We start from the raw sequence: 25370 nt of genomic DNA on the forward strand, positions 1-25370 counted from the left end.
CCCTGTCTCTGTGACAAATAAAAAAAAAAAAATCTTTAAAAAAATGTATTTAAGTGATGGCATTGCAGGCATAGTTTTTTATATAATATATTACTGACATGTATATAGGAGCTGTACTGTATTATATACGTGTGTGTGTGTGTATAATTTTTTTTTTTTTTTTTTAACAAAGAAATTTGAAGACGCTAACCTTTCTGCTGTCATCTCTGAAGTGGTTTCTCAAACCCCAGCTCCTACCATGCACTCTGCTGGCCCACCCCCTGACACTAAGGTAAGCAGCATTTTCGAAATAGGTTTTTATAGTAACAATAATAAGAAAGAAAATAGGGCCCTTGCCTTAGAGTATATGAAAATACACAGAATCGTTAGGAAGACCAAGCACCTTCTATTTTACAAGAGAGAAGACTGGTGATTTGAGGAGATGACAGAATATGTGAAGTAAGTAAATGAAACAATGTGTATGAAGTATTTTACACATAGTCCAGGAGCTTAATGTTACTGTTGCTTTATTAGAATTGAAAGAGCTGGAGTGTGCATTGTGCATATATTTGAATTATTAGATATGACAAATTCTTTAGCTTTCCTGATTAGTTTCTCCTCTTTATATTTTTCCTGACACATGCTATGAACACGGCCCATTATTGAAGCTCAGGTTTATTTTATGGAATTGCTCAGTGTTTGAGCTCTTTCTCCCAAAAATTCAAGTATGTCCTGGAGTAGTTTCCCTCCCATTCATACCAGGAAAACTTTGTCGTTTTCATGATAGCAATACAAAAACCTCAACATCAGGACTGTTTTAATTATTTACATGTCCTGAGGCAATTCTGTGGGACCAAAGCTTTTCCAGACTTCCTTGATTAATTTTCTGCGCAGTATCCAATTATACATTATCGAGGCGAGGAGACCACACCACATCAAAGAGATCGCCCTAAACCAGATCCCCATCTCCTTTGGATGAGAACAAGTGCCTCATTTGCTAGATGGAGATGAAGTGGCTTTAGTGAAGTCAGCTACGCTGCCTTTCCTTTTGATGTAGCATCAAAGCCTGCTTAGTGCTCTAGTCGGAGATTCTGCATGAATTTTCCTGCTGTTGGGTCAGCCTCGGGATCATCTGAAATTATCCAGAGGCCCAAATGACAAAGCCCAGACTCAGCCATGGGGAGCTCCACCATGATTAGCTCTTATCCGGGGCTCCAATGAAGCACTTAAGACCAGGAAAATGCCCCGTGTATGTGTGTGTCTGCCCACAATGATGAAAGTGCCCGCGCACAGAAAGGAAGAAGCATCATGACCCAGGCTGCTCTTTACCCTTCTGTCCTTAAGACGTGAGGGCTCTGTGCTGGCTGAGGCAGCGGCAGACCTCAGCAATCCCGAGCCTCTGTGCCCTTTACCAGTATGTATCAGGATGACCCCTTTCCCATCCTATTTCCTGTCAGAAAGTCTAGTTTCATTTAATATTTTGAATGAAGACATCACTCAAACCCAGTCTTCACTTAAATGAATACATGTAGGAATCAGAAAAGAAGCCATCATCCTGTGTTTTCTGGGACATCAGACTGTCACCGGGAGTGTTGCATACACTGAACGCATAGGAAGGGAGGTTTTTCCAACACATCAGTCCAGGAACACCCTCCTCCCCTCCCCGTTTTTTAGAGGGGCCTTTTTTTTTTTTTTTTTTTTTTTTTAAGGGGAAAGAAGCATCTGGGGGTAGTTAGCGGGTAGGTAGACAGGCCCATGCAAGCGTAGAGAGAGAAAGATGAGGAGGAGGAGCGCCACCCAAGGGCCTGCCCATCTCCCAAGTGAAAGTCTCATGGAGTTTATGGAAGTCTTAGTGGCCACGTTGGGGCCACTAAGAGGACTGATTTATTTGGCTAAGCAGTGACTAATTGACATTGGCTTTTTAGCAGCGTGACAATAAAGAACTGGACGATGCCCTGGACCAACTTTCTGACAGTCTAGGACAAAGGCAGCCTGATCCTGACGACAACAAACCGATGGAGGATAAGGTCAAGGTAAAAAATATATATATAAGTGAAATTAAAGGTTTTTGTAGCATAGGGTATCCTACTATGCACATAAAAGGCGGGGGGAAAGGACTTCCGACTTGGGAGTTTTAGTGAACCTTTGGATAACTTAATGCTCACTTTTTCCTTCTCTATAGTCTGTTGAATTTTTTGCCTCAGGGAGGACTTTGCTAGGGCACATGCTTAGGCAGATGTCCTGTTCAGAAACCCAGACTTAGTTATGATGGGAGAGTACAGCTTTACTTACGTTCTCCTCCCACATTCACTTGTCTTTTTATCTGGCAATAAGCACTATCACGTATATCATCTAGAAAAGCATGCATTTTTTTTTTAAGATCTTATTTATTTATTTGAGAGAGGATGAGAGAGAGCACAAGCAGGGGGAGCAGCAGAGGGAGAGGGAGAGGCAGGCTCCCCGCTGAGCAAGGAGCCCATGCGAGACTGGATCCCGGGACCCTGGGATCATGACCTGAGCGGAAGGCAGACACTTAACGGACTGAGCCACCCAGGCGCCCCGAAATGCATGCATTTTTTAGGGTGACATATTCTGTGCCTGTAGGGGCACAGTTCCCCTGTTTGCCAGAGGTTTCCCTAGGAGCCTCCTGAGCCATCATATCTCTGCGTGCAAAGCCCTAAATGAAGCGTTGGGCCAAGGGTTGCTACTGAGCAGAGGCATGTGTGCAAGGCACACACTGTTAGCTCTACACACCTCCCAGCACATCAGTAAGTGCTTGTCCATGCTAACAATAGTCTGTTTAGCCTGGAACCAGGAACTAAGTGACCAGCCAGATCCATGTCCTAGGGCATTTCAAAGGATCCTTAGGTCTTCATTCTGTTATAGGATCATTGATGTGAACTTGACCTGTATTTGGCAAATGAAATAATGATGCAGAAGAATACAGCCTGCCCTCCCCCCCAGAGAGTGGGGTGTGGAGCGTATGTCTCTGAATCTATGACAGATGTGCCCCCGAGAGGTGAGGATGCAGGGAGGTTTAGCTGCTGCTTCCAACAGCAGGTGCTCCCCCCCCCCCCCCCCCCCCCCCCAGCTCAAGCAGTCAGCATACTCGCACACTCACTCAGGTTGGCTATGCCGACTGGTCCTTCGGGGTTGCTCTGAGATGTCAGAGTGGTAAATAATTCCTCTCTAAATATCAAAATACAGTGACTTGATCTTTTTATCTAAAAAATAGAACTCACATAACGACCAAAGATAGCTTATACTGTTGGGTTTTCTTTCATTCCACGGTTTCTAGGGACAAATATTGCATCATTTATGTTAAAATACAGGTAGAAATCCACACGTATGGATGGACGTGTAGAAGCACCAAGGTTCACTTCCCCCCACCCCCCATCAAGTCATGGTCTGTTGAAGTTACCTGTTGTCTTGTTACTTAGAAAATAGAGTGTTTGTCTCAGGAAAGTAGGGTAAGTTCTGGCTGCTAGGTTTTAGAAAGTACTGTCTACGTGAAGGAGCAACTATTCGGTCTGTTTCATGTTTTCAGGAAAGAGCTAAAGCCGAACACAGAGACAAGCTGGGAGAAAGAGATGACACCATCCCGCCTGAGTACAGGCACCTCCTGGACAACGACAACGAGGTAAATGAAGGCTGAGGTCGAGGTTGACTAGATAGCACAAAGCTTCGAACATTCAGATCTCCTTTGCAAGGAGGAGGAGGCGCACTTTCCCAACAGCATAAAAATGTGACATGAAGGAGTGCTTTCAATGCACGATACCACCAGCAGCACTGTTCTGAGTAAAGATAGGCGAGACCAGATTGCCCATCCCAAGTCCTCCTGCTAGATCTAAAGATACTCTGTCAGGTCTTGGGCCCTTTGTCTCTAAATGCAGCCAGTTGTCCTCAGGTCAGCTGGGCCTGTACCCTCAGCTTTTGGCTCCACATTGCAAGTCAGCGAGATGACACATCACCCGTTCCGCACCTACTGAGAGAGAAGCAAGGAAGCTTCAGAGCCTTCCCAGTCTCTACTGCTGGTAGTGGGGCTGAGAACTCCCGGGCCTGAGGTGTTTTCTTCAGTGTCTCTTAGAGAATTCAGTTCTCCTTGTTTGCATTCTGTATTCCTGAAGGCAGCCATTCTGCATCCTTCTAGAAGCCTCCCTGCCTTGGTAGTGCTATCTGACCCTGCTTGTATTCCCTGGGAGAGGTACCGTTTAACATCCTTGCCCTTGAAGGATGGGTAAGGTCCCCGCAGAGTTATACTTGTAATCCTGAAGAAAAGCTGTATGCCATCCCAGCCCCTCACATGCTTCCAACATATAATAAGCTTTTATAATTAAGACAAAAAACACGAGTTACTTTTTGTAATATTGCAAGTTGAATTTTTAACACATGGTGGCAGGAAGTTCCTAAACAATTGTTTCCTTCACTTCCACGACCAGACTCGGGATTTATCCCTTACTGCACATCCCTCTCCCTTGCATCTCAGGCAAGACATCAGACCAGAGAGTCTACAAGTTCTGACTACACCTAGGGAAACCTTTACAAAGAGCTATGTCTAACCAGTAACCTACCTGTTTTTAAGGGCAAACCAGCAAAGCCACCTGCAAAGAAACCCAAGGACTCAAAGGTAAATACCACAGCAGCCATGTTCCCATAAACAATGTTGTTTTTTTTTCATTCTAGCTGAAATCTGGAATTTATTGAATGCCTGCCCTGGGGTTGGTACTATGCGAAGATGAGTGGGGTGTGTGATTTCTCTCTTCCAGCCCTCATGAGAGCGTGTTTAGACAGACCCATCTTTTCAGATTGAACAATTGAGGCTCAGAATACTAAGCAAACTGTTAAAAGAGAAGGAAGTAAGGCTGTAAGGATTTTCACATCTAAATTGAGGAAAAGAATGTCAGCAAGGTTTCCTTTTTCTTTTAATACCTTATTTTCAGTGATGGGGGAAAGTGTCCCTTATGGTATTTTTGCCTTGTGCTGCTTCACTGGTTATTCACGGTTATTTCTGTTAATATCTCAGAAACCCGAAGATGACAATGACCCCATCGATGCTCTTTCAGGCGATTTTGACAGCTGTCCTGCACCCAAGGAAACGTCAAACACAGCTGAGGTACTCTGCTTCTTCATATGGACTTTTCTGTGTCTACTTAGAACCGTAGGCTGCAGAATGAATTCAGTGATGCCATAGAGAAGTTGAAAAAATGCATACTTATACTACCCTGCCAACGTGATTGGGCATATTTATCTTTTTCCGTATATATATGTTATGATACATTATATATTTGTATGTAATGTAATTTATATCTAATGTATATATAATATATATAACTAAACTAGTATATACTTACATGTATTTAAATATTAAAATATATATTTGTGATACATTACTTTAGGTAATATATGTTTAAGCCCATATCTAATACATTACTTAATATTATTTCATAAGTGTTTTTCATGTCACTGTACCCTCCCCACAGCCATTGTGTTTGATGGCCACACTATTGGTGCTGGGCAATAATGCTCTGTCTCTGCTCATTGAAGATGAGAGCAGCCCCCACCTGCACTGCACCTTCTCATGGCTGTTGCCCATCTGTCCCTCAGGGCCCAGGTCAAGCATCAGCTCCTTCAGGCACACTCACTGCTTCTCCCTGCCCACACCCAGTGAAGGGCTCCCCTGTACTCTGGGCTACCCTTGGTCTGTTTATTATACCAGGGAGCTGTGTACTCTCTGCAGCAGCTGAGGTCAGCATTAGCAAAATTCCTGGGACAGAGCAGGTGCTCAGAGCAAGTGCTTAAAGGTGAAAGAAAAAAAAGTATGTGGCCTTTTACCTGTAAATACAAATAGAAAAGTGAATTGAGTGCACTTGATGGTCATTTTCAGAAGAATTAATAGTGCAGAGCTGTTTGCTTTTGTTTTGCTCTTACTAAACAGCTCTCCCAATCACTAAATTGTTAGTGCCCCTCATGTTGGGTGATTGAATTCCTAACTACCTCAGCATCCTGTTTCTCACTCCTGGGTAAATAATGCCTTTTTAGCAAACAGGACTTTATTTTTATAGAAGACCTGCCTCTGGCTCTCTGTGATGATTTCTGCTGTTAAATTTGTTTTCTGTAACACTGAAAATGAGTATCCCATCCTTGCTCTGTTGGCACATAAAAACCAGTACTGACAGAAACAGGCTGTTTTCATGAGCTTATTTCCTCATGGACATTGGCAGAATATCAGTGTGACCCACATTTTCCTCTGTATTTTTAATCCTTTTTACTTTCTACCTTTAAACACTGCTATGTATATATATATATATTTTTAAAGATTTTATTTATTTATTTGATAGACAGATCACAAGTAGGCAGAGAGGCAGGCAGAGAAAGAGGAAGGAAAGCAGGCTCCCTGCTGAGCAGAGACCCCGATGCGGGGCTCGATCCCAGAACCCTGGGATCATGACCTGAGCTGAGAGCAGAGGCTTTAACCCACTGAGCCACCCAGGCGCCCCAAACACTGCTATGTATATTGAAAGTTTTCCATTATTTAATTGCACTCGATGGACTGATGATAACAATGGCCTCATTACGTTGCCTTTGCTTTAGGACCGAGTCAAGAGAACTGCTCCCAGCTCCAAAGCACCCAAGAATGGAGGGAAAGCAAAGGATTCCGCCAAGGTAAAGGGCTCTAAATATTACTACAAAGTAGCAATTACATGGAGTGGCATTTATCCTTTTAACCATTATGTTTCTAACTGGAATCTATTCAGAATAAAATAGTAGTTTAATAGTTGAAGCACTGGATATGCCAGAGCACATCTTGCTAAAGAAATTGAAGTTTTAGAGACTTAAAGTATGTGGTCCTTTAGAAATCTCAATGATAATTTTTTTAAGAGTTTATTTATTTGACAGACAGAGATCACAAGTAGGCGGGCGGAGCGGGGAAGCAGGCACCCTGCTAAGCAGGGAACCCAGTGCGGGGCTCGATCCCAGGATCCTGGGATCATGACCCAAGCCGAAGGCAGAGGCTTTAACTCAGTAAGCCACCCTGGCGCCCCCTCAATGATCATTCTTAACCCAATTCAAGTTCTTGCATTTTCCCCCCTTTGTCACACAAAGTATTACGGTTCGCATTGCTCACCAAGCTGTGGTAGCCCATAATCAGTGTAGGTCCAGTCCCACTTTCCTCAAACTCCCTTCCAGCTACAGCCTGCCAGTGTGCACAGCTAGCTTTGCCTTCAACTTCATGGAGAAAATTGAGGCCACTCTGCACAAAATCCGAAAGGTCCTCTACCAACCTTCCCACTGGAAACCCTCTCCCCTCCTTGCCCTGATATGGCCCTTCTGTCTGAGTGGTCAATAATCACCTCTCTCCAGTCGGTTGATGGTTTGTCCTTGTATTATAAACTTTCTAGTTCTTTCACCACTTTAAAAGCAGTTCTCCAACTTATAAGCCTACAGCCCAATTCCTTCCATAAGTTCACCTCCCTCAGACACCTGTAATTGTGCTTCCTCTGCTTGAGCCCTGCCTATGATCAGCGATGACTTGCTGGTTGCTAGTTCATTGGTCCTTATCAATCCTTAGTTTACTTGATCTCTCAGTAGTTGGCTTTGGGGCATTAAGAGTTGAGCCTGTGATAGATTAAGCCTTTGGCAAATAGTGGGAAGGATGAATTTTTTTATACCTTCCCCCCTCCAAAGACCCACATCACTACTATGTATATAACACATTGACAGTTCAGATTCATGTACTATGTTTCATTAAATGTAAATCACCAGTTATTTTTTTTAAAAATGCCATTAAGAAAAAAAGTCAGCAATTTATGTGATGTTATGCACTGTAAAAACCATATCAAATTCAGACATATTTAAATGGTGGTGGCAGCAGTGGGGGAGATAATGCCAGGAAATGGGGTTGGTATAAAGCTTAGGTCATGGAAGTAGCATGCAGAATTAGAGAAGATCCGAGGGTTTCTATGATCCAGAATATTCATTAGATGCCACTTCGAAAGGAAGACTATGAGTTCTACTTTCTAGAGCAACATGAAAAATGATGCACGAGACCAATGACTGACTAGAAGTTACAAGATCCAGGGGTACCTGGCTAGCTCAGTGGGTAGAGCTGAAAACCTTGATCTTGGGATTGTGAGTTCAAGCCCCATGTTGGGTATAGCAATTACTTAAAAACTTACTAAAAAAGTTACAGGGTCCGGTTTCTTAGAGTTGGGCATTAATGAAGCAAAACCATTACTCAAAATTACTCCGTGTGCTCAAGGCAAGAATGCAAGTTAGGTGAGACAACTTCTAGATCCTTTCCTACTCCAAGAACATAAAATTTAAAGGGTTATTACTATGATCCCCTGACTATAATGAGAAACTGAAGGTATAGTTTAAAAACCATACTCCTGCTGCATCAAAAGTCTAGGAAGCAAGGTAGTGACCTAGGAAGATCCTGAACTCACCTTCTCCTGTGGACACAATTTCCGGGTACATATCCAACAATGTCCTATGAAAAAAAAGCCCAAAACTGGCTGAGTGACTCCTACTTATCTAGCAAATGAGAGCATCCCAAATGGAAGCAGGACAGGAACAGTTTTAACATAAACCCAACCCCAGGAACCATGACCCATAATCAGAAGGGAACTCAAAACCCACAGCTTCTGGGACGCCTGGGTGGCTCAGTTGGTTAGGCAGCTGCCTTCGGCTCAGGTCATGATCCCGGCATCCTGGGATCGAGTCCCACATCGGGCTCCTTGCTTGGCGGGGAGCCTGCTTCTCCCTCTGCCTCTGCCTGCCATTCTGTCTGCCTGTGCTCGCTCTCTCTCCCTCTCTCTCTCTCATAAATAAATAAAATCTTAAAAAAAAAAAAAAACAAAAAACCCACAGCTTCTTCCTGAGGAGCAAAGGATTTGAATCCCTTATTAGGCACCTGTCCTTTTAAGACCTGCATTTGAGAGAGAAGGGGCCTGAGAAAACAGACTCACCTGCTCCAGAGTCCAGCATGGAGGCATCCAACTGAGAAGCACCCAGACTTTCTGTGAAAGTGTCTTGGCTCATCTTACGCATTGGGCTGAGGGTCAGGCATCTTACATAACACTTGTCCGGGGCCTCAGATACTTTGCAAGACAGAGGCTGGTGGACACCATCTTTCTAGTCTCCACCTGCCTCACTTCAGGTTATCAGGATCTCCTGGAAAGCAGTTAATATATTCATTTGGAGAGCTAGTTTTTTTGACTGCCACCAAAGGGACCCCCAGATCACTGGGCTCTGGCAAGCCAGCAGGACTTAGATTGTGGTCTCACAGGACTGTTTATATGTGCATTCTTTAAATGATGCTGTGTAAGTCATTGGCTTCCAGTCAGCTTCCATCTAGATGCTGACAAGAGATCCTCCCCTTTGGGACCCTGACAGATCATGGCACGCTCTTAAATTACTGGGAGACACTAAAAAGAAAATTGTCTAAGAGCCTATCACAAAGGTTCGAGAGACAACCAAGAGCTCGGGCAGGGTTGAACAATGAGGTTCGTCTCCTGTATCAGGACACTCCTTCAGGACTACTACTGTCTGTTTGAGAAACCAACACAGAGTCGAGGAAAATGAAGCAGTGGATGAACAGGCTCCACATCAAAGAAAAAGATCAAACCTCAGGAGGAAAACAAACAAAAAACAGAATGTGATTTACCTGATAAAGAGGTCAACATAATAGTTAAGATGATGCTCACCAGGGGTGGCTCAATCAGTTAAGCTTCCAATTCTTAATTTGGCTTAGGTCCTGATGTCAACCCCCACGGGCTCCATGCACTGTAGGGAGTCTTCTTGGGATTCTCTCACTGCCTCTCCCTGCCATACACACACTCTCTCAAATCTTAAGAAAAGAAAAAGATGTTCACCCAGTTTGGGAGAGGAATGGGTGAGCACAGAACTTCCACAAGAGATGGGAATAATGACAAAGTACCAAACAGAAGTCACAGAGCTAAAGAATACAGTAGCTGAACTGAAACACTGAACGGGTTATGAAGCACAAGAAAGGGTTAGTGAACATAAAGACATAGCAGAACTCACGTAATTAGAGTAATAAAAAGAAAAAAGAATGGGAAAAAAAGCAAAGATAGGTTAAGATGTTGTCAGACGACAATTAATATTACCAGGGTCCCAGAAGGAGAGGAGATAAAGGGGCAGAAAACTTATTTGAAGAAATAACTTATTTGAAGAAATCCCTAGCCTGCAGAAGGAAACAGACATCCATACAATTCCCCAAAAAGAGGAATCTGAAGACACTCACACCAAATAACATTATAATTGAAGAGTCACAAGTTAAAAATCAAGGAGAGAATCTTCAACATAGCAAAAAAAGAAAAGAAAAGAAAAGAAATCAGTTGTCTCTGTCAGCAGATTTTGGCAGAAATTTTGCAGGCCAAAGCAAGTGGCAGGATCTGTTAACAATGCCAATATTAAAAGACAAAAAAAACCACTTTCAATGAAGAATCTTCTACCTAGCAAAGTTGTCATTCAGAATAGGAGAACAAAAGTTTTCCGAACAAGGAAAAGCTAAGAGTTCATCAGCATTAAATCAGCCTTACAAGCCAGGTTAAAGGGACTTCTTGAAGCTGAAAATAAAGGGTGCTCATTAGTAACAGGAAAACTTGTAAAAGAACAAGTCTCACTGTAAAGGTAAATATATAGTAAAATATAGAATAATGTGAAGGTGTAAATCAGTCACGTCCGAAGCCAGTATGGAGGTTAAAAGACAAAAATAGTAGAAATTGACTATAATAATCCATTAAGGGATACACAAGTTAAAATTTGTAAAATGGATGTTAAAAAAACATGGTGGGAAGAGGAAAAATATACAACCTTAGGGCAAACTTCTTAGCAACTTTAAATAGAGTTTAACGTTGTCATATGTGAACTTCGTAAATCAACAGTAAATGCACAAAAATATTCCTTTTTGTGCATTTACTATTTTTGCTATAAGCTTACAAATACAGAAAGTCATCAAATCACAAAGGAATAGAGAAAAAAGGAAAGAGGATCTACAAAACAGCCAAAAAACAATTAACAGAATGGCAGTGAGTGCATAATGACCAGTTACGTGCCAACATAATGGACCATGGAGAAGAGAGAAACCTACATCCTACCAAGACTAAAAGCAGGATGTAATACTCATTAATTACCATGGAGATTAAAGCAGTCATCAGAAACCTCTCAAACATTCAGGACAAGACAGCTTCACTAGAGAATTCTACTACGTATTCAAAGAATAATTAATACCAATCCTTCTCAAACTCCTCCCAAAAATAGGGAAGGAAAGAACACTTTCAGACTCATTTTACACTTCCAGATTCATTTTATAGGCCAGCTTTACCCTGAAAACAAAACCAGAGTAGGACATAAGAAAATCACAATCCAGTATCTCTGCTGAACATAGATTTTTAAAATATCCTCAAAATTAGTATTAAGTGGTTCATATACCATTATCAGGTGGGAATTTTTTCAAAGGATATAAGGCTGGTACACCACCCCCAGATTATTCAGTGTGCTATACCGCATTAATAAAATGAAGGAAAAAAATCCTATCATTTCAAAAGAAGTGGAGAAAGCACTGGATTACTTTCAGCTTTCACTTAGGATAACTCTCAACTAAGTTGGTATGTAGAGAACATACCTCAACATAACAAAAGCCATATATGATAGACCCAAAGCATCATACTTAGTGGTGAAAAGCTGAAAACTTTCCTCTAAAAATAGGAAGACACAAATGCCCATTTACCACTTTTATTCAACATTCTGTTAAGTCCTGTTCAGAGCACTTAAGCAAGAAAAATAAAAGGCATCCAAATTGGAAAGGAAGAAGTAAAACTGTCAATATTTTCAGATGATAGAATATTATATATAAAAAATAACCAAAGAATTCCACCAAAGACTGTTGAATTTAGTAAAGCTGCTATATGCAAAACCAATACATAATAATCTTGCAATTCTATATGTTAATAATAAAATTATGGGAATAATCGCATTTGCAGTTATATCAAAAAATAAAATACCTAGAAGTAAATTTAACAAGGGAGCTCAAAGAACTATCCACTAAAAACTCTAAGACATTGGGGTACCTTGGTGGCTCAGTGGGTTAAGCCTCTGCCTTCAGCTCAGGTCATGATCTCAGGGTCCTGGGATCGAGCCCCACATTGGGCTCTCTGCTCAGCAGGGAGCCTGCTTCCTCCCCTCTCTCTCTCTGCCTGCCTGTCTGCCTACATGTGAACTCTCTGTGTGTGTGTCAAATAAATAAAATCTTAAAAAAAACAAAACTCTAAGACATTGATGAAAGAAATTGAAGGCACAACTCAATGTAAATAACGTCTGTACTTAACAGACTGGAAGACTTAATATTGTTAAAAGGTCCATACAACCCAAAACAGTATGCAGATTCAGTTCTCTCCCCATCACCATTGCAATGGCATTTTTTCACAAATATTTTAAAAATCCTAAAATTTCTGTAAAACTACAAAAGACCCTGAACAGCCAAAACAATCTTAAGAATAAGTAAGCTGGAGGCATCACACTCCCAATTTTAAACCACAATTACCAAAACAGTAATGGTATTGGCATGAAAACACACACATAGGTGACCAAGCAGAGTAGAGAACCCAAAAATGAGGCCACACGTATAAGGTCATTTTACAACAAATGAGTCAAGAATATACAATGGGGGAAGGGAAAGTCTTTGCAGTAGTGTTGGAGAAACTGGACCCCCCAACTTACACCATACATTAACAAGCTCAAAATGTTATTAAAGACTTGAATTTAAGACCTGAAACCATAAAACTTCTAGAAGAAAACGTAGGTGGTAAGCTCCTTGACATTAGTCTTAGCCAGGATTTCCTGGACCTGATACCAAAAGCAAAGTCAACAAAAGTAAAAATTAACAAAAGGGACTAGATCAAACTAAAAAGCTTCTCCACCGCCAAGAAAACCACCAACAAAATGAAAAAATGACAGACCCCGTGGGAAAAAATATTTGCAAATCCTACATCTGATTAAGGGCTTAATATTGAAAATGTATAAAAAACATAATAGCAAAAAGCAACCAACATGATTTAAAAAAATGGGCAGATAGAATATTTTTCCAAAGAAGACGTACAGATGGCCAACAGGCCCATGCATATGTGCTCATCACCATTAATCAGCAAGGTAATGCCAGTCAAAATTACAATGAGGTTATCACCTCACACCAGTTAGGATACATACCTATTACCAAAAAGAAGTAAGTGCTGGGGAGGGTGTGGAGAAAAGGGAACCTCATACACTGTTGGTGGGAGTATAAATTGGCACAGCCACGAAGGAAAGCAGTATGGAAGTTTTTCAGAAAATTAGGAATAGAACTACCCTGTGATTCAGCAGTTCTTCCTTTGGGTATTTATCCCAAGAAAAGGAGAACTTAGGAAAATATATGCACCCCTCTGTTCATGGCAGCATTAATTACAGTAGCCTAGAAATGGATACAATCACAAGTGGCTGTCAGTGGCTGTATGGATCAAGTAGATGTGTGGATACATAAAACGGGATACTCTTCAGCCATAAAAAAGAAGGAAATCTCCATTTGTGAGAATAGGAATGGACCTTGAGAGCATCATGATAAAGTGAAGTCAGCCATTCAAAGAAAGATAAATACCACATGATCTCACTTATATGGGGAATCTAAAAACAAAAGCAAACTCATCCACTGGTGATTGCCACAGGAGAGAGGGATGTGGGGTGGGTGAGAAGGGTGAAGGTCAGAAGATACAGACCTTCCTAGTTATTAAAAAAAAAAAAAAAGTCATGGGAATATATAGTACAACCTAGTGACTACTGTTCATAACACTGTATTTGCGTATTTAAAAGTTGCCAAAAGAGATCTTCAATGTTCTCATCATAAGGGGGAAAAAAAATTTTTTTTTAGATCATTTTATTTTATTTATTTATTTGACAGAGATCACAAGTAGGTAGAAAGGCAGGCAGAGAGAGAGGAAGGGAAGCAGTTTCCCTGCTGAGCAGAGAGCCTGATGCGGGGCTTGATCCCAGGACCCTGGGATCATGACCTGAGCTGAAGGCAGAGGCTTTAACCCACTGAGCCACCCAGGTCCCCCAAGGGGAAAAAATTTTTAACAGTGTATGATACCTAGACGTACTATGTTCATCATTTTGCAATATATACAAATATCAAATCCTTGTTGTACACTTGAAACTAATGTTACATGTCAATTTATAACTCAAAATGGAATGAAACCGGGGCATCTGGGTGGCTTAGTCGTTAAGCGTCTGCCTTCAGCTCAGGTCACGATCCCAGCATCCTGGGATCGAGTCCCACATCGGGCTCCCTGCTCAGCGGGGAGCCTGCTTCTCCCTTCCTCTCCCTCTGCCACTCCCCCTGCTTGTGCTCTCTATCCTGCTTCCTCTCACTCTCAAATAAATAAAAAAAAAAAAAATAAAAAAAAAAAAAAAAAAAAAGGAGTGAAACCCATAAACAATATAGGAAACCAGACTTGATAATTAGTTGCTCATGCACTTGTATCTCAGTGGATTAGCTGCCCAACGGTGCCCCCAAGAAAGAAAGAAATCACTATAGAATGAATGAATAGCATTCAAGAATTCTTGTGTTTTTCTTCAATTATCGTAGCCTTCAAAAAAAAAAAATTAGAGTAAAATTTTTAAATTGCCTAAGGTTATTTTTAGTTTACAGACTTGAAGGAGAACAATTCATACTTTGGGCTAAATGAAAAGGAAATCCTTAGGTTAATCTAACTTTCCTCCACTGACCTGTCATTTTTGGACCCTTTAATTCAGAAAAGCCCATCTCTTCTTAAGCATCTTCTGATAGATCTGCTTTGTGATACTTTATCCAGGAAAGAAAGAGTTCAGTGATCGTTCTGCTTTCCCTTTTAGGCAAAGGAGGAAACTAAGAAGCTAAAAGCTGATGAAAAAAATACAAGTTAAAGTTTACACTATTGGTAAGTTGGGTGTTTGTTGTAAATGAAAACAACTGTACCTTCTATAGACCTGTGTTATAGGCAGGGAAACCAAGTCTACTTCTTACTCGTGCTTTCTGTCAACTATTGGCATGAAATGCACATTGCAATGTCTAGAGGTTAATTCAATTAAAGCAATAAATGAAATCATGGGCTACTAGAATGTTTAAAAATAATAATTTTATAATTATGAGGTCTCTTAAAATATCAGGCCAGGTTCCTAAAGAAAATGACCGCCTAAGTCTAGCCGAGCCTTCGAAACCCAAATGTTTGTGACTACCGGTTACTGTGACAAAGCCCAATTAGCCTGTGACATCTTACAGACCAATGTTCTTAGGGTGCTCATGTTACCAAAAGACCAACATGGTGGGCTGGACAGCAGTACCCCTTATGGTCTAGTGGAAATTACAGGGTTTTCTGGAACAAAGGCGAAAAAAAAGATTGCAAACTAAGATGAACAAAAGTGGTCAAAGTCACGTATTTTGTTTAATCCTACTTGATGGTGACTTAAGAACTAATGTGGATGATGGACTCAGATTTACGCTGAAAGCCCTTACCGTTCGTACTATGTAATTCCTCTTATCAAGGAATGGGTCTTACTCTTAAGTCCTTAAACCTCCTGACCACTGGCTGACCAAAGCCTAAAGAAATTGAAAATGCAGGTAAGATTGGGTTCGTCTCTGTCACCATGGTAAAGTATTTCCTTTAACAAGGGAGGTATCCTTATTAGACCTATTCCAAAGATATTCACCCAAATTACAAGTTTTTTATTTTCTAAATTCTAGAATTTTTTTAAGATGCTCAGGTTTACTTACAGGAAATTCCCTGTTGCTGTCAGTGCTTTTAGTAAATGTTAAATTGACTATGCCCATGTCAAGAAAATTACATATCAAACAGTTTACTAGATTTTTTTTTCCTTTTGACTTTTTCAAGGTATCTGCCTATAAAATCTTCAGCTGGTGGATGGTGACTTTTGAAGGACAAAGCTTTGAACAACAGCAGATTTTTCTGGGTGGCTTCTAGACAGTGTTACTTGTCCAATCTTGATATCCTAAACATTGGTTATTCTTTTCCCAGAAAGAAAATGAATTTGTGTGGTTCATCTGTGTTACTGTACTGAGTATTGATAAACTTTGAATTTTTAAAAAATGCCTTCAGTTGGGAGAGATGGGAACTTTATATTTCTATGAGATATATTTGATAGTTTCTTAAAGCAACACATAAAAAAAGGAAAAACCTTTGCAAACTTTTGCACATTCTACACACAGTGCCTGTAAATCTCATTAGTATTTTCACTTAGCACTTAATTCTTTTGTTGTTGTTAGCATTTGGAAAACAATGCTTTGAATGTGTCGAATGGTGCTCGCTTCGGCAGCACATATACTAAAATTGAACGTGTCGAATGTCCTGATTTCTCATGATCCATTTCCTCTTGGGCTTTGGAATTGTACTTGAGATTTCTTTGGGTTAATGTTTATAAGTCAAACCTAAAATATTGTACATTGGGCACATTATCTCCTCTTGGGCTGCTAATAAATTAATAGATAACCTGGACAGACCAGGACATACTGCCCTAGTATTCTTTTTTGCCAGAGGTTAGGGCTTCTGGCCCTTAGAGCCAGCACAAAAGACACTGAGACTTGAATCAAGTCAGAGAAGCAAAATGCAGTCTGTCACCACATAATGAGTTCCGAAAGTAGTAAAATCTAATCCTTAGAATATGCATATGCCTTGAACTTGGGTTACTGTGTTAAGCTATGCTTTCCATTTCTGACACACGTAACCAGAGCAATTGTTCGCTTAGAGCCATTGCCATGTTAGTCCGTGCACTGTATCCCGACTGGCTTCATGGAAGTTGGGTTTACAAAATACAAAAACTTTTACTTAAAGGAAAAAAAAAAAAAAAAGCTATCCAGAATTTAAAAACCTGGTTTTCCCCCCACAGTAATTCAAGAACCAGACTCTGAGACCCTAGGCTTGGGTTTCTCGGATCTTCTGGAATGAATTGTTTGCGAACCTAGCACTGATAGCCTTGAGGGGATTCTGATAAATAATTTCATCTTTATATCTTGGTCTTGAAGGCAGGAAAAGATATCAGGTCCCTGTCATCAAACTGATTTGCAATTTGTTTCCAGAGAAAAAATACCTGCTTGGCAAGGCTTGTAAGTTTTTATCAGAACTTAACTGACTTCACTAAAACTTAGTATCACTGTCTAAAGGTGGGGGGGCGGGCAACAATAACAAAAAAAAGAACGGCTTATAATGGGGCATAAAATTCTCTTCAAAAATTCTCTTAAAAAACATGCACATACCTATAGGGTTTCAAGCTTCACCCGCTTTAAAAGCTGTGTATCTATCCCATGAGAGATGCTGGCATTATTCTATCATTCTAAATCTGGGAAATAAAAGCGGGTGTTAGGGTGACTAAGCAGCCCTTTCCAAGGCACTAATGAGAACACACACACACAAAAACACTTCCTCGGGGATTTAACTATTTCTAATTCTTCTAATTAGGTAGTATAAAGTTGGGGGGGGGGGTTGCTTTTGTTTTCTTAAGTGAAACTGTTGATTGACAGATACCGTGCAGGGAATTGGCTGCAGTATGAGGGATTCCCATGCTATATACAAGTACTTTTAAATCCAAAGATTGAAAACATGCTTGTGATAGTAAACAGAAAAGGTACTCTGCATAGGCCTTTTTGTTCATCACAAAGGGCTTCAAGACTTGGGTGTTTACTGGTCATTAGTGATGACAAGACTAAGTTATAGAATCATCGTCGTCTTGCACCTGTCTCATGAGGAGGAAATCACTGCAAATGTCTGCTTAGAGGCCAAGGAGACAACTTTTATTACAAAAAAGGAACTTGTACATTGGTGTAGCAATATTGTATCTATTTAGAAAATGGACTTCGCCAACAAAAGCAAATTAGAAGAGGTTCCACAGGTGACTAAAAATGAAAACCACCATTTCCATGTTTCATTAAATCAAAATACAAAAATATTACCCACAATTAAAAATATTTTACATTGAAATTTTGGCTTTGTATGTCTTTTAAAAGGTTAATACCTTGGGGGGTAGAAATTACCAGTGATTTGTTTTGATTTCTCAAACCATGAGGACCATGCAATACATACAAAAATAGAATTGTAAACACATTGGTGTCCAGAAGTCACTCTGTGCCACAGTGTTTTGGAACACATTGACATTTTTTCATATCCTATTGTTTTATCCTAAATTTTGCATATATTAAAATTCATAAAAGACTTCAAAGACAATACATTGTCCACACATAAGCTAATTATAAGTATTTTCAGTTTTACAGTACATAATTTATGGGAGACTCTGCTGTAACTCGGTGGCAGTAAGTGCCAGTTACAAGCTAGGCCAAATATGGAGCAGGGAGAAGCAGCATCACCTACCCAAGTGTCAACAGCTCCCAGGTTCAACTTCAGATGAAAGGCTTCTCTGCTAGACCTAAATGAATGCTCCCTGCTTTCTCAGAGGGACAGTATCAGTCGGGGTCCCTGAGGAAGTAGACCACACACACTAATTATTTGAGGAGGGTTCTACAAAAAGTTTTGTTTTCTCAACAAAGGTGTGGGGAGGATGGAAGGAACCCATAAGTAAGTACTGCCAGTGAGAGCCAGGCCCGCCCTTCACCCCTCCCTCAGCCTGGAGGGATGAGAGCAGGAAGCTGCTTCTAGAAGGCAGGTGTGGAAAGGACTGGTGGGTGGTGGGGGGGTGCCTCTCAGGAGCCGAGCTTGAGTGGAGGTCAGCCAAAGGCAGCCTCCAAGGGAACCAGGGTAATAAAACACCCCCATGTACTCTCTCCCACCCCCGCTTCCATCTGCCTTCCTGGGAGACTGACCAAAAGAGAGCAAACAAGCCTGAGGACACGGGCCTAGAAGTCAGCCTCGGCCTGCAGCAGGGAACGGAAAGGTGGACCATACCGGCTTAGTCATCAATCCAGCCGTTCACTGTTCAGTAGTCTGCACTATTCACAAGTCTCTAGAAGACAGTGGTAAACAGCTATGGGTGACACACACATGGGGAGGACTTTGGAAAGCACCAGGCATAAGTGTAAGGAAACAAAAGGACTAAGGTACTCCTCCACAGTAGGGAGCCCCCCCCCCACCCTGGGTTGACAGGGCAAGGCAACACCTGTCAAGAGACACAGTAGCAGTAACCCATCGATGGACAATTTAGTCACCGGTCTTTTCACAGGATTAGTCCAATGAGGAAGAAGGAAAAGGAATCCTCTTCAGTGGAGCCGAAACCGCCATCTCTGATTTGAAAATAATCCCATTCAAAGACATTGTAGCAATTACACATCACAGGAACCAGCAAGGAACAAACTGTTAGAGCAGTTCGAGCTCCTGGCTTTGTAGCCACACCCTGATCTTCTCAAAATTCTTGTCCATCCAACGGATGTTTTCCCCAATGGTTTCAATTGTTTGTTGGACACAACGTAGCTGAGAACCCTTTTCTTTTAAAGAGCTGAAGAATTCTTCTACCTGGTAAGGAAAACCGGATTTTTAAAAAATGTATTACACAAATCTAAGTTTGGGCTAGTTAAAACCGAAGCCAAATTTCCAGCATGTATCAAAATTCTACATAGCAGGCAGCGCCAGGGGTCTGGATACAATTATGTACACATAAACTTAAGCTATATGAAATGAGCTCATGCCTCATGATGTCAAATTTTTATTTTTCTCCGCAGCTTTTTTATTTATTCACAGTTGCCAGATTGTAAAAGACTTCACTATGTACCATTTAATAATTAGGGTTTGAGTATATTAATATGTATTTTTATATACAGGCAGATGCAAACTTTTTTTTAAACACGGTGTCTAAAAAGCAGAATGTGCACTTTCTTCTTTGCCAAGTAAAACAGTTTCGGTCACACAAGTGCAGTCTTTCTCCATGGGCCTGGCCTTGTAGATCATTAGTGGAACGCTGAGGAAAAGGGTTCTTAGCAAGTTATGGTGGTAATCCCCCAAGCATTGCCAAATTTTTTTATCCTAATCCACAATTCGTGTATTGTTCCTCTAAGATTAAAACCCACACCAAGTTGCCCATGGTTTTAAGGAGATGAGACCGCTGCCTCCTCTTGTTTCAGGGCTGAGTTTCTTAACTCCTTTAAGCTCATGTGAGACACTGTCTGGTTTGGCCTCAGCACGGACTAATGTAGTATTGTTTCACCTTAAAAGGTTCTTAACCTTGTCCCCTAAGTTTTCACAGCATTAATCCATAAATTTTTGACTGGAGACAGGAAGTAAGTCTAAGCCAAGATGTTGTATTTATTCAACATGGATTCCAGACAGTTAATTCCTTAAAAATCTGTGTTATGATATTTTAAGTTTAAGAAAAAGAGAAGGGTAAGAACAGGCTTTTGAAGGTCAAATTCCAATTTTAAATGACTTGGGGTTTTTTTCAAACTGTATCTCAATACAACTTTTCAGTGAGCTCCAGGCCTGCCCTCCTGCTGTAGCCACCTGAAGAACACAGACCGTGCCTCAAGGTCCTGCCTTCGCTTGAAGCTTAGCCCACTCTTTCAGACTCTCAGACTCCAGATTAATATTCAGGTCAGAGAACAACTGTTCTTTTCAGCAGTCCAGTCACATCGATAATTTTACTAACCTTTTTTTTTTTTTTAAGGATTTATTAGAGAGAGAAAGAGCGAGCACAGGCAGACAGAGTGGGAGGCAGAGGCAGAGGGAGAAGCAGGCTTCCTGCCCAGCAAGGAGCCCGATGTGGGACTCGATCCCAGGATGCTGGGATCATGACCTGAGCTGAAGGCAGCCGCTTAACCAACTGATCCATCCGGGTGTCCCAATTTTACTAACTTTTTAATGATTAAGCATGGCTTCTTAAATATTTTCATATTATTTGAAATAATCCTGAAGGAGCCCTTCACAATAGTACCACTAAAAAAAAACAACAAAACAAAAACAAAAAACAAAAAACAAACAAAAAAAAAACCTGTAAGAGCTGTAACCAAGCCAGCTAATAAGCCTTGCCCTCAGAACTTTCCTGACTCCAGATTCTCTCTCCTTACCCTCATCTACCTTGGGAAATGCAGCATCCCAAATGAGCACTGGATTCAAACCTGCCTCCTTCAGAGCATTTCCTGTGCAATCAGCAGTGTGATACAGAGATCGGGGGAAAAAAAAGTTTTATTCTACTAACTTGTTTGACCCTTTGTAAATGATTTAACTTCTCTGGGACTCAATTTCCTCTTTAATGAAATAAGGATGAGCTCTCCCTCCCAGAGCACTGCTGAGAACGTAGTTATGTAATGTGGGTCAAGGGCAGAGCTTAAACCTCAGCCCGTAATGGGACTCAACCTCATCCATCTCTTCATGAACATGTCCTCTAACACGTCCTCATCACTCTGGCCTAATTACTGTGCTAGACACTGAGGCGGTGGCAAGGGACCAGGCAAGGAACCCATGTACTCCTAGAGCTTACACTCTACTTGGGAAGACAACAAGCAGTCAACACGGCTACTGTTAATATACTATCGTGGACGAAATACACTGAGGCTGGAAGACTGACTGGGACGGGTGGCCTGCTTTCCACAGAGCAGCCTGGGAAGGTGACATGTGACCTGGGACCTCTGAAGGACTCAACAAGCCTTTCCACTGACAAGTTAGGGGCAGACCAAGCGAGGCAGAGAGAAGTTTAGAGGCTTTGAGACAGGATCAGCACCTTCTGGTGCAGGAGCAGGAGGCAGCTGAGTGGTTCAAGGTTTGCAGGATGGGGACACAGGACAGTGTGTGCTCACTGGCTGGAGAGGTGGGCCAGAGCCCAGGCATTATGGTTGCATGCATGTGGGGAGGGAAGGTCTGGCATTTATTCCAAGATCCACAGGTCAAGTTTCAAGGAAGGATTAGTCATGGGCTGATTTTCAGATTTAAATGTGGAAAATGGTCTAGTGTTGGCCAAGTGGGAAGTCAGGCAGGCGGCTCTCACCATGGGCCAGGCAGGAGCGGAGAGAGGCCTAGGGTGGAGTAAATGCAGCCGAGTGCACAGATAGAGTAGAGGTGCTGGGAGCAGAGCCAGGGAGACTCCGGGATGACCTGGATGTGGAGGCCAAGAAGGCTTCCGGGCTGACTCCTACACAGGAGAACGTTCTCCCTTCTGATGACATCCAGGCTTTTATCACTTCCATGCCCTATATATATCTCAGGCCTTTTGCACACAACACACACCTGCATCTCCTTCAGTCTCTGCTCAAAAGTCTCCTCACCATCCCATAAAACAAAGTTCTTACCCCGTCACGCTCTCCTTACCTTGCCTCATTCATCTTCCGAGCATATAGCCTGACTTAGGTCACTTTGTAACTTATTCCCCCAGCAGAATTTAAGCTCTATGAGGACAAGGGCTTTGTCTACTCTGTTCCTCGTCATAGCCCCAGAACCTAAATCCACATCAGCCTTTCAGTAAAAATGTCATATCTTTAGAGAATTACTGAGAAAACAAAGGAATGAGCAAGTGACTAAATGAAATGTTTTGTTGCTACAGATTCGGGTTATGGACAACTGTCTTAACTACCCCTAGCTCTTGACTGGTCCCCATCATCACACAGAATAGCTCTGCTCACTCGAGTTCAACCTTGGATTATGTGCCAGTTAATTTGACAAGCCTGCATGAAAACCAGAGAGAAGGGATGGGACGTTTCTTACTCATTTTCAAAGCATTCTCCCCGTATCAAGCTCTATCATGGTGTAACCAGAACATACAATGGAAGTTTTCCTAAAAAGATCAGTATTAGGTTCTCAGCTTTTATTTATTTGCAATCTATTTTTTTTTAAAGATTTTATTTATTTATTTGATAGAGATCACAAGTAGGTGAAGAGGCAGGGAGAGAAAGTGAGAGGGAAGCAGGCTCCCTGCTGAGCAGAGAGCCCGACGCGGGACTCGATCCCAGGACCCTGGAATCATGACCTGAGCTGAAGGCAGCAGCTTAACCCGCTGAACCACCCAGGCGCCCTACGTGCAACCTATTTTTTAAAAGCCTTATAAAATTTTTCTATGCCTTTGGAAACATTTTTATAGAAGGGGCACAACAATGACCTTGACATCAAATTCCTCAAAGTTTAGGACTGAATGAAGAGTCTGCTTTTGTGGGAAACTTATGTTCTGTGGTTCCCTCTTACTAGACAATGAGAATAACTTACACTGTTTTCTCATTTTTTTCCTGACCGCTAGGAAACTTTGCTGTATTTAGGGTTCAATGGCAATAAATTGTCCTCAGCATAAATCCCTGATAGAGTTACCTCTGTCACTCATGCAGCTTCTTGTTATTTAACTTTTCTTTTATATATGGACCTTGTAAGTTGCCTAAAATTATTTCTCAAAGTGCATATAAGTAAGTAACAAGAAATCCTGAACCTGGATAGCAGAGAACCAAGATTCTAGTCCTGCCTCATTCATAATAGCTAGATGATCATGTAGGTCATGTACACCTCTGATGATCACTTTTAATATCCTAAGAAATACAGAATTAAATGTCTCCAGTAATTTCTTAAGCCCAAAGGTTTGTAATGGCAGAGCCAAGCTTCTTATTGTGTTGAGGAAGTGCACAGTTTTCAATAGTTCATTTGTAAGTAATTTTGGTTACCAGAGCATCCAAAAAGAATATCTACTAAGTGACAAAATCCATTCCTAACTCATCACACCCTTGTTTTGTCTACCCCATATTTATTAGCTAATTGTTGCTTAAATTCAATTAAGTTTTCTTTACCTCTTCAAGCCGTGCTCTTGTGGAGAACTGGCTTGTCATTCGGATGACCATATGGGTTAGGGAATTTGAGCCAAGTTCAAACCTGGAAATGGAAATCGTCAAGACGTATCGTAAAATATCGATTCATTCGACTTGTGGTTTGTTTAATTTATTTATTTGGCAGAGAGAGAACACAAGTAGGCAGAGGCAGGCAGAGGGAGAGGGACAAGCAGGCTTTCCACTGTGCAGGGAGCTTGACCCAGGGCTCGATCCCAGGACCCTGGGATCAAGACCTGAGCTGAAGGCAGAGGCTTAATTGACTGAGCCACCCAGGCACCCCTCGGCATGTGTTTTTAAGTACCTTATGTGCTTACAGTATTTAACTAGAAACTGCTTAGGCATGAAAAATCCATGACATGATCTCTACCCTCAAAAGTGTTAAGATGTAGTTGTAAAAAAAAAACAAAAAACAAAAAACACACACACACACACACAAACAAAACACCAACTGCTGAGTAAACAACTCAGTACCCAAAAGAAAGCGGTAGAGGCTTGGTAAGTGCTCCAAGAGCAAGGCAAGGGCACAGACAAGCAGGCCGAAGTGCTAACCCAAGTTTGGGGTGAACTGTGCACAGGAGGCCTTGAGATCGGTCTGTGGTGTCGAAAAGGATTATTCCAGATGGACTGGAACACTGGACTATCCAGATTCATTAGCACTAAATTTAAGTGTTATATTTTCTAAGAAGAGTTTTTTAAGTACCTCTACTTGCTCTCTTCAATCAAAAAAATCCGTCTAGACTTTAACTGTTGTTTAACAAACAAAGCTAAAACACACGCGGGTTCGTGGACCTTTCTAGTCACAGCACAAGTTTTGACACTACTTACTTTTCTATCAGTTTATCCCAATTTTCCCTCAGAAACTGCCAGGCCAATGGATATCCCACCGGGTTCGTGCCGACAGCTCCAAGAATATATGGAAACTCTTGAATTTTTATTACATCTCCCTTAAAACTTTCATCTAGTAGCCTAGAACGATTAAGAGATGAAATGTTAACAATGAGAAGTCCCTAGAAAAGTTATGAATTTCTTCAGTAAAATAATGCGTGACAGAAAAAAGCCCATCTGTCAATAATAAACACAAGATAGTTGCTATAGCTACATAATAAAAATTCACATTTAAATAGTGTTTCCAACACCCATGCTCATGTATTCTCGTTTGTTAATAAGACAACTGAAGAAAGGCCTTTGCCATATGTGTTTCTAAACATATTAAAGAGACACAAATATATATCCCTTTAAATATTTTTCCTAACACCTGCTTCTCCCCTAATTAATGACCACACTCATTACACATATGCCCACTCGAAAAATGTTCCCAGCAGAAAAGGCAGTTCCCAGCCAAGAGAACAAAGAGATCTGAGCTCATTCAATTCCTCTTGGCCACGTGAACATGAATGAATTACTCACCACTGAAGCTTGTTCTTATCTTGGCTAATACTGAGGGCAAATTCTATTTTATTTTTCTCAGAAGTAGACAAAGATGACTGATATTTTCTATAAAGAAAATCCCATCCTTCAGGGTTCTGGACCCCCACAGCAAACACTGCCAAGGTCACATCACTGGGCAGGCTGTGGGAAAGAACATCACTGGTGAGAGTCTGAGAGGCAGGAA

General features: G+C 41.3%; 2 protein-coding genes across 8 annotated transcripts in view; one reads left to right on the forward strand and one right to left on the reverse strand.

Moving 5' to 3' along the window:
* Nucleotides 1–16859, forward strand: part of LOC111148454 (calpastatin) — a 111805-nt gene extending 94946 nt beyond the window's left edge. For 4 of the 7 annotated variants that reach the window (XM_022505006.1, XM_022505007.1, XM_022505010.1 and 1 more), the window contains 8 exons: nt 173–271; nt 1905–2012; nt 3527–3619; nt 4562–4606; nt 5003–5092; nt 6571–6642; nt 14887–14951; nt 15903–16859. In XM_022505006.1, the coding sequence (XP_022360714.1) occupies nt 173–271; nt 1905–2012; nt 3527–3619; nt 4562–4606; nt 5003–5092; nt 6571–6642; nt 14887–14937 (558 nt within the window). In that variant the 3' untranslated portion in view covers nt 14938–14951; nt 15903–16859. The remainder of the gene's footprint in view (nt 1–172; nt 272–1904; nt 2013–3526; nt 3620–4561; nt 4607–5002; nt 5093–6570; nt 6643–14886; nt 14952–15902) is intronic. The other 3 variants (XM_022505008.1, XM_022505009.1, XM_022505011.1) reach the window with 1 other exon arrangement.
* A 1117-nt stretch (nt 16860–17976) lies between these two features.
* LOC111148453 (endoplasmic reticulum aminopeptidase 1) overlaps nt 17977–25370 on the reverse strand; it is a 34083-nt gene continuing 26689 nt past the window's right edge. Inside the window, exons 15-18 of the mRNA XM_022505004.1 lie at nt 25166–25327; nt 24584–24724; nt 23720–23801; nt 17977–19484 (exon numbers count right to left, since the gene is read on the reverse strand). Of these exons, the coding sequence (XP_022360712.1) occupies nt 19329–19484; nt 23720–23801; nt 24584–24724; nt 25166–25327 (541 nt within the window). The 3' untranslated portion in view covers nt 17977–19328. The remainder of the gene's footprint in view (nt 19485–23719; nt 23802–24583; nt 24725–25165; nt 25328–25370) is intronic.

Source organism: Enhydra lutris, unplaced genomic scaffold, assembly GCF_002288905.1.
Source record: "Enhydra lutris kenyoni isolate GAN:26980312 unplaced genomic scaffold, ASM228890v2 scaffoldscaffold19, whole genome shotgun sequence".
Classification (NCBI taxonomy): Eukaryota; Metazoa; Chordata; class Mammalia; order Carnivora; family Mustelidae; genus Enhydra; species Enhydra lutris.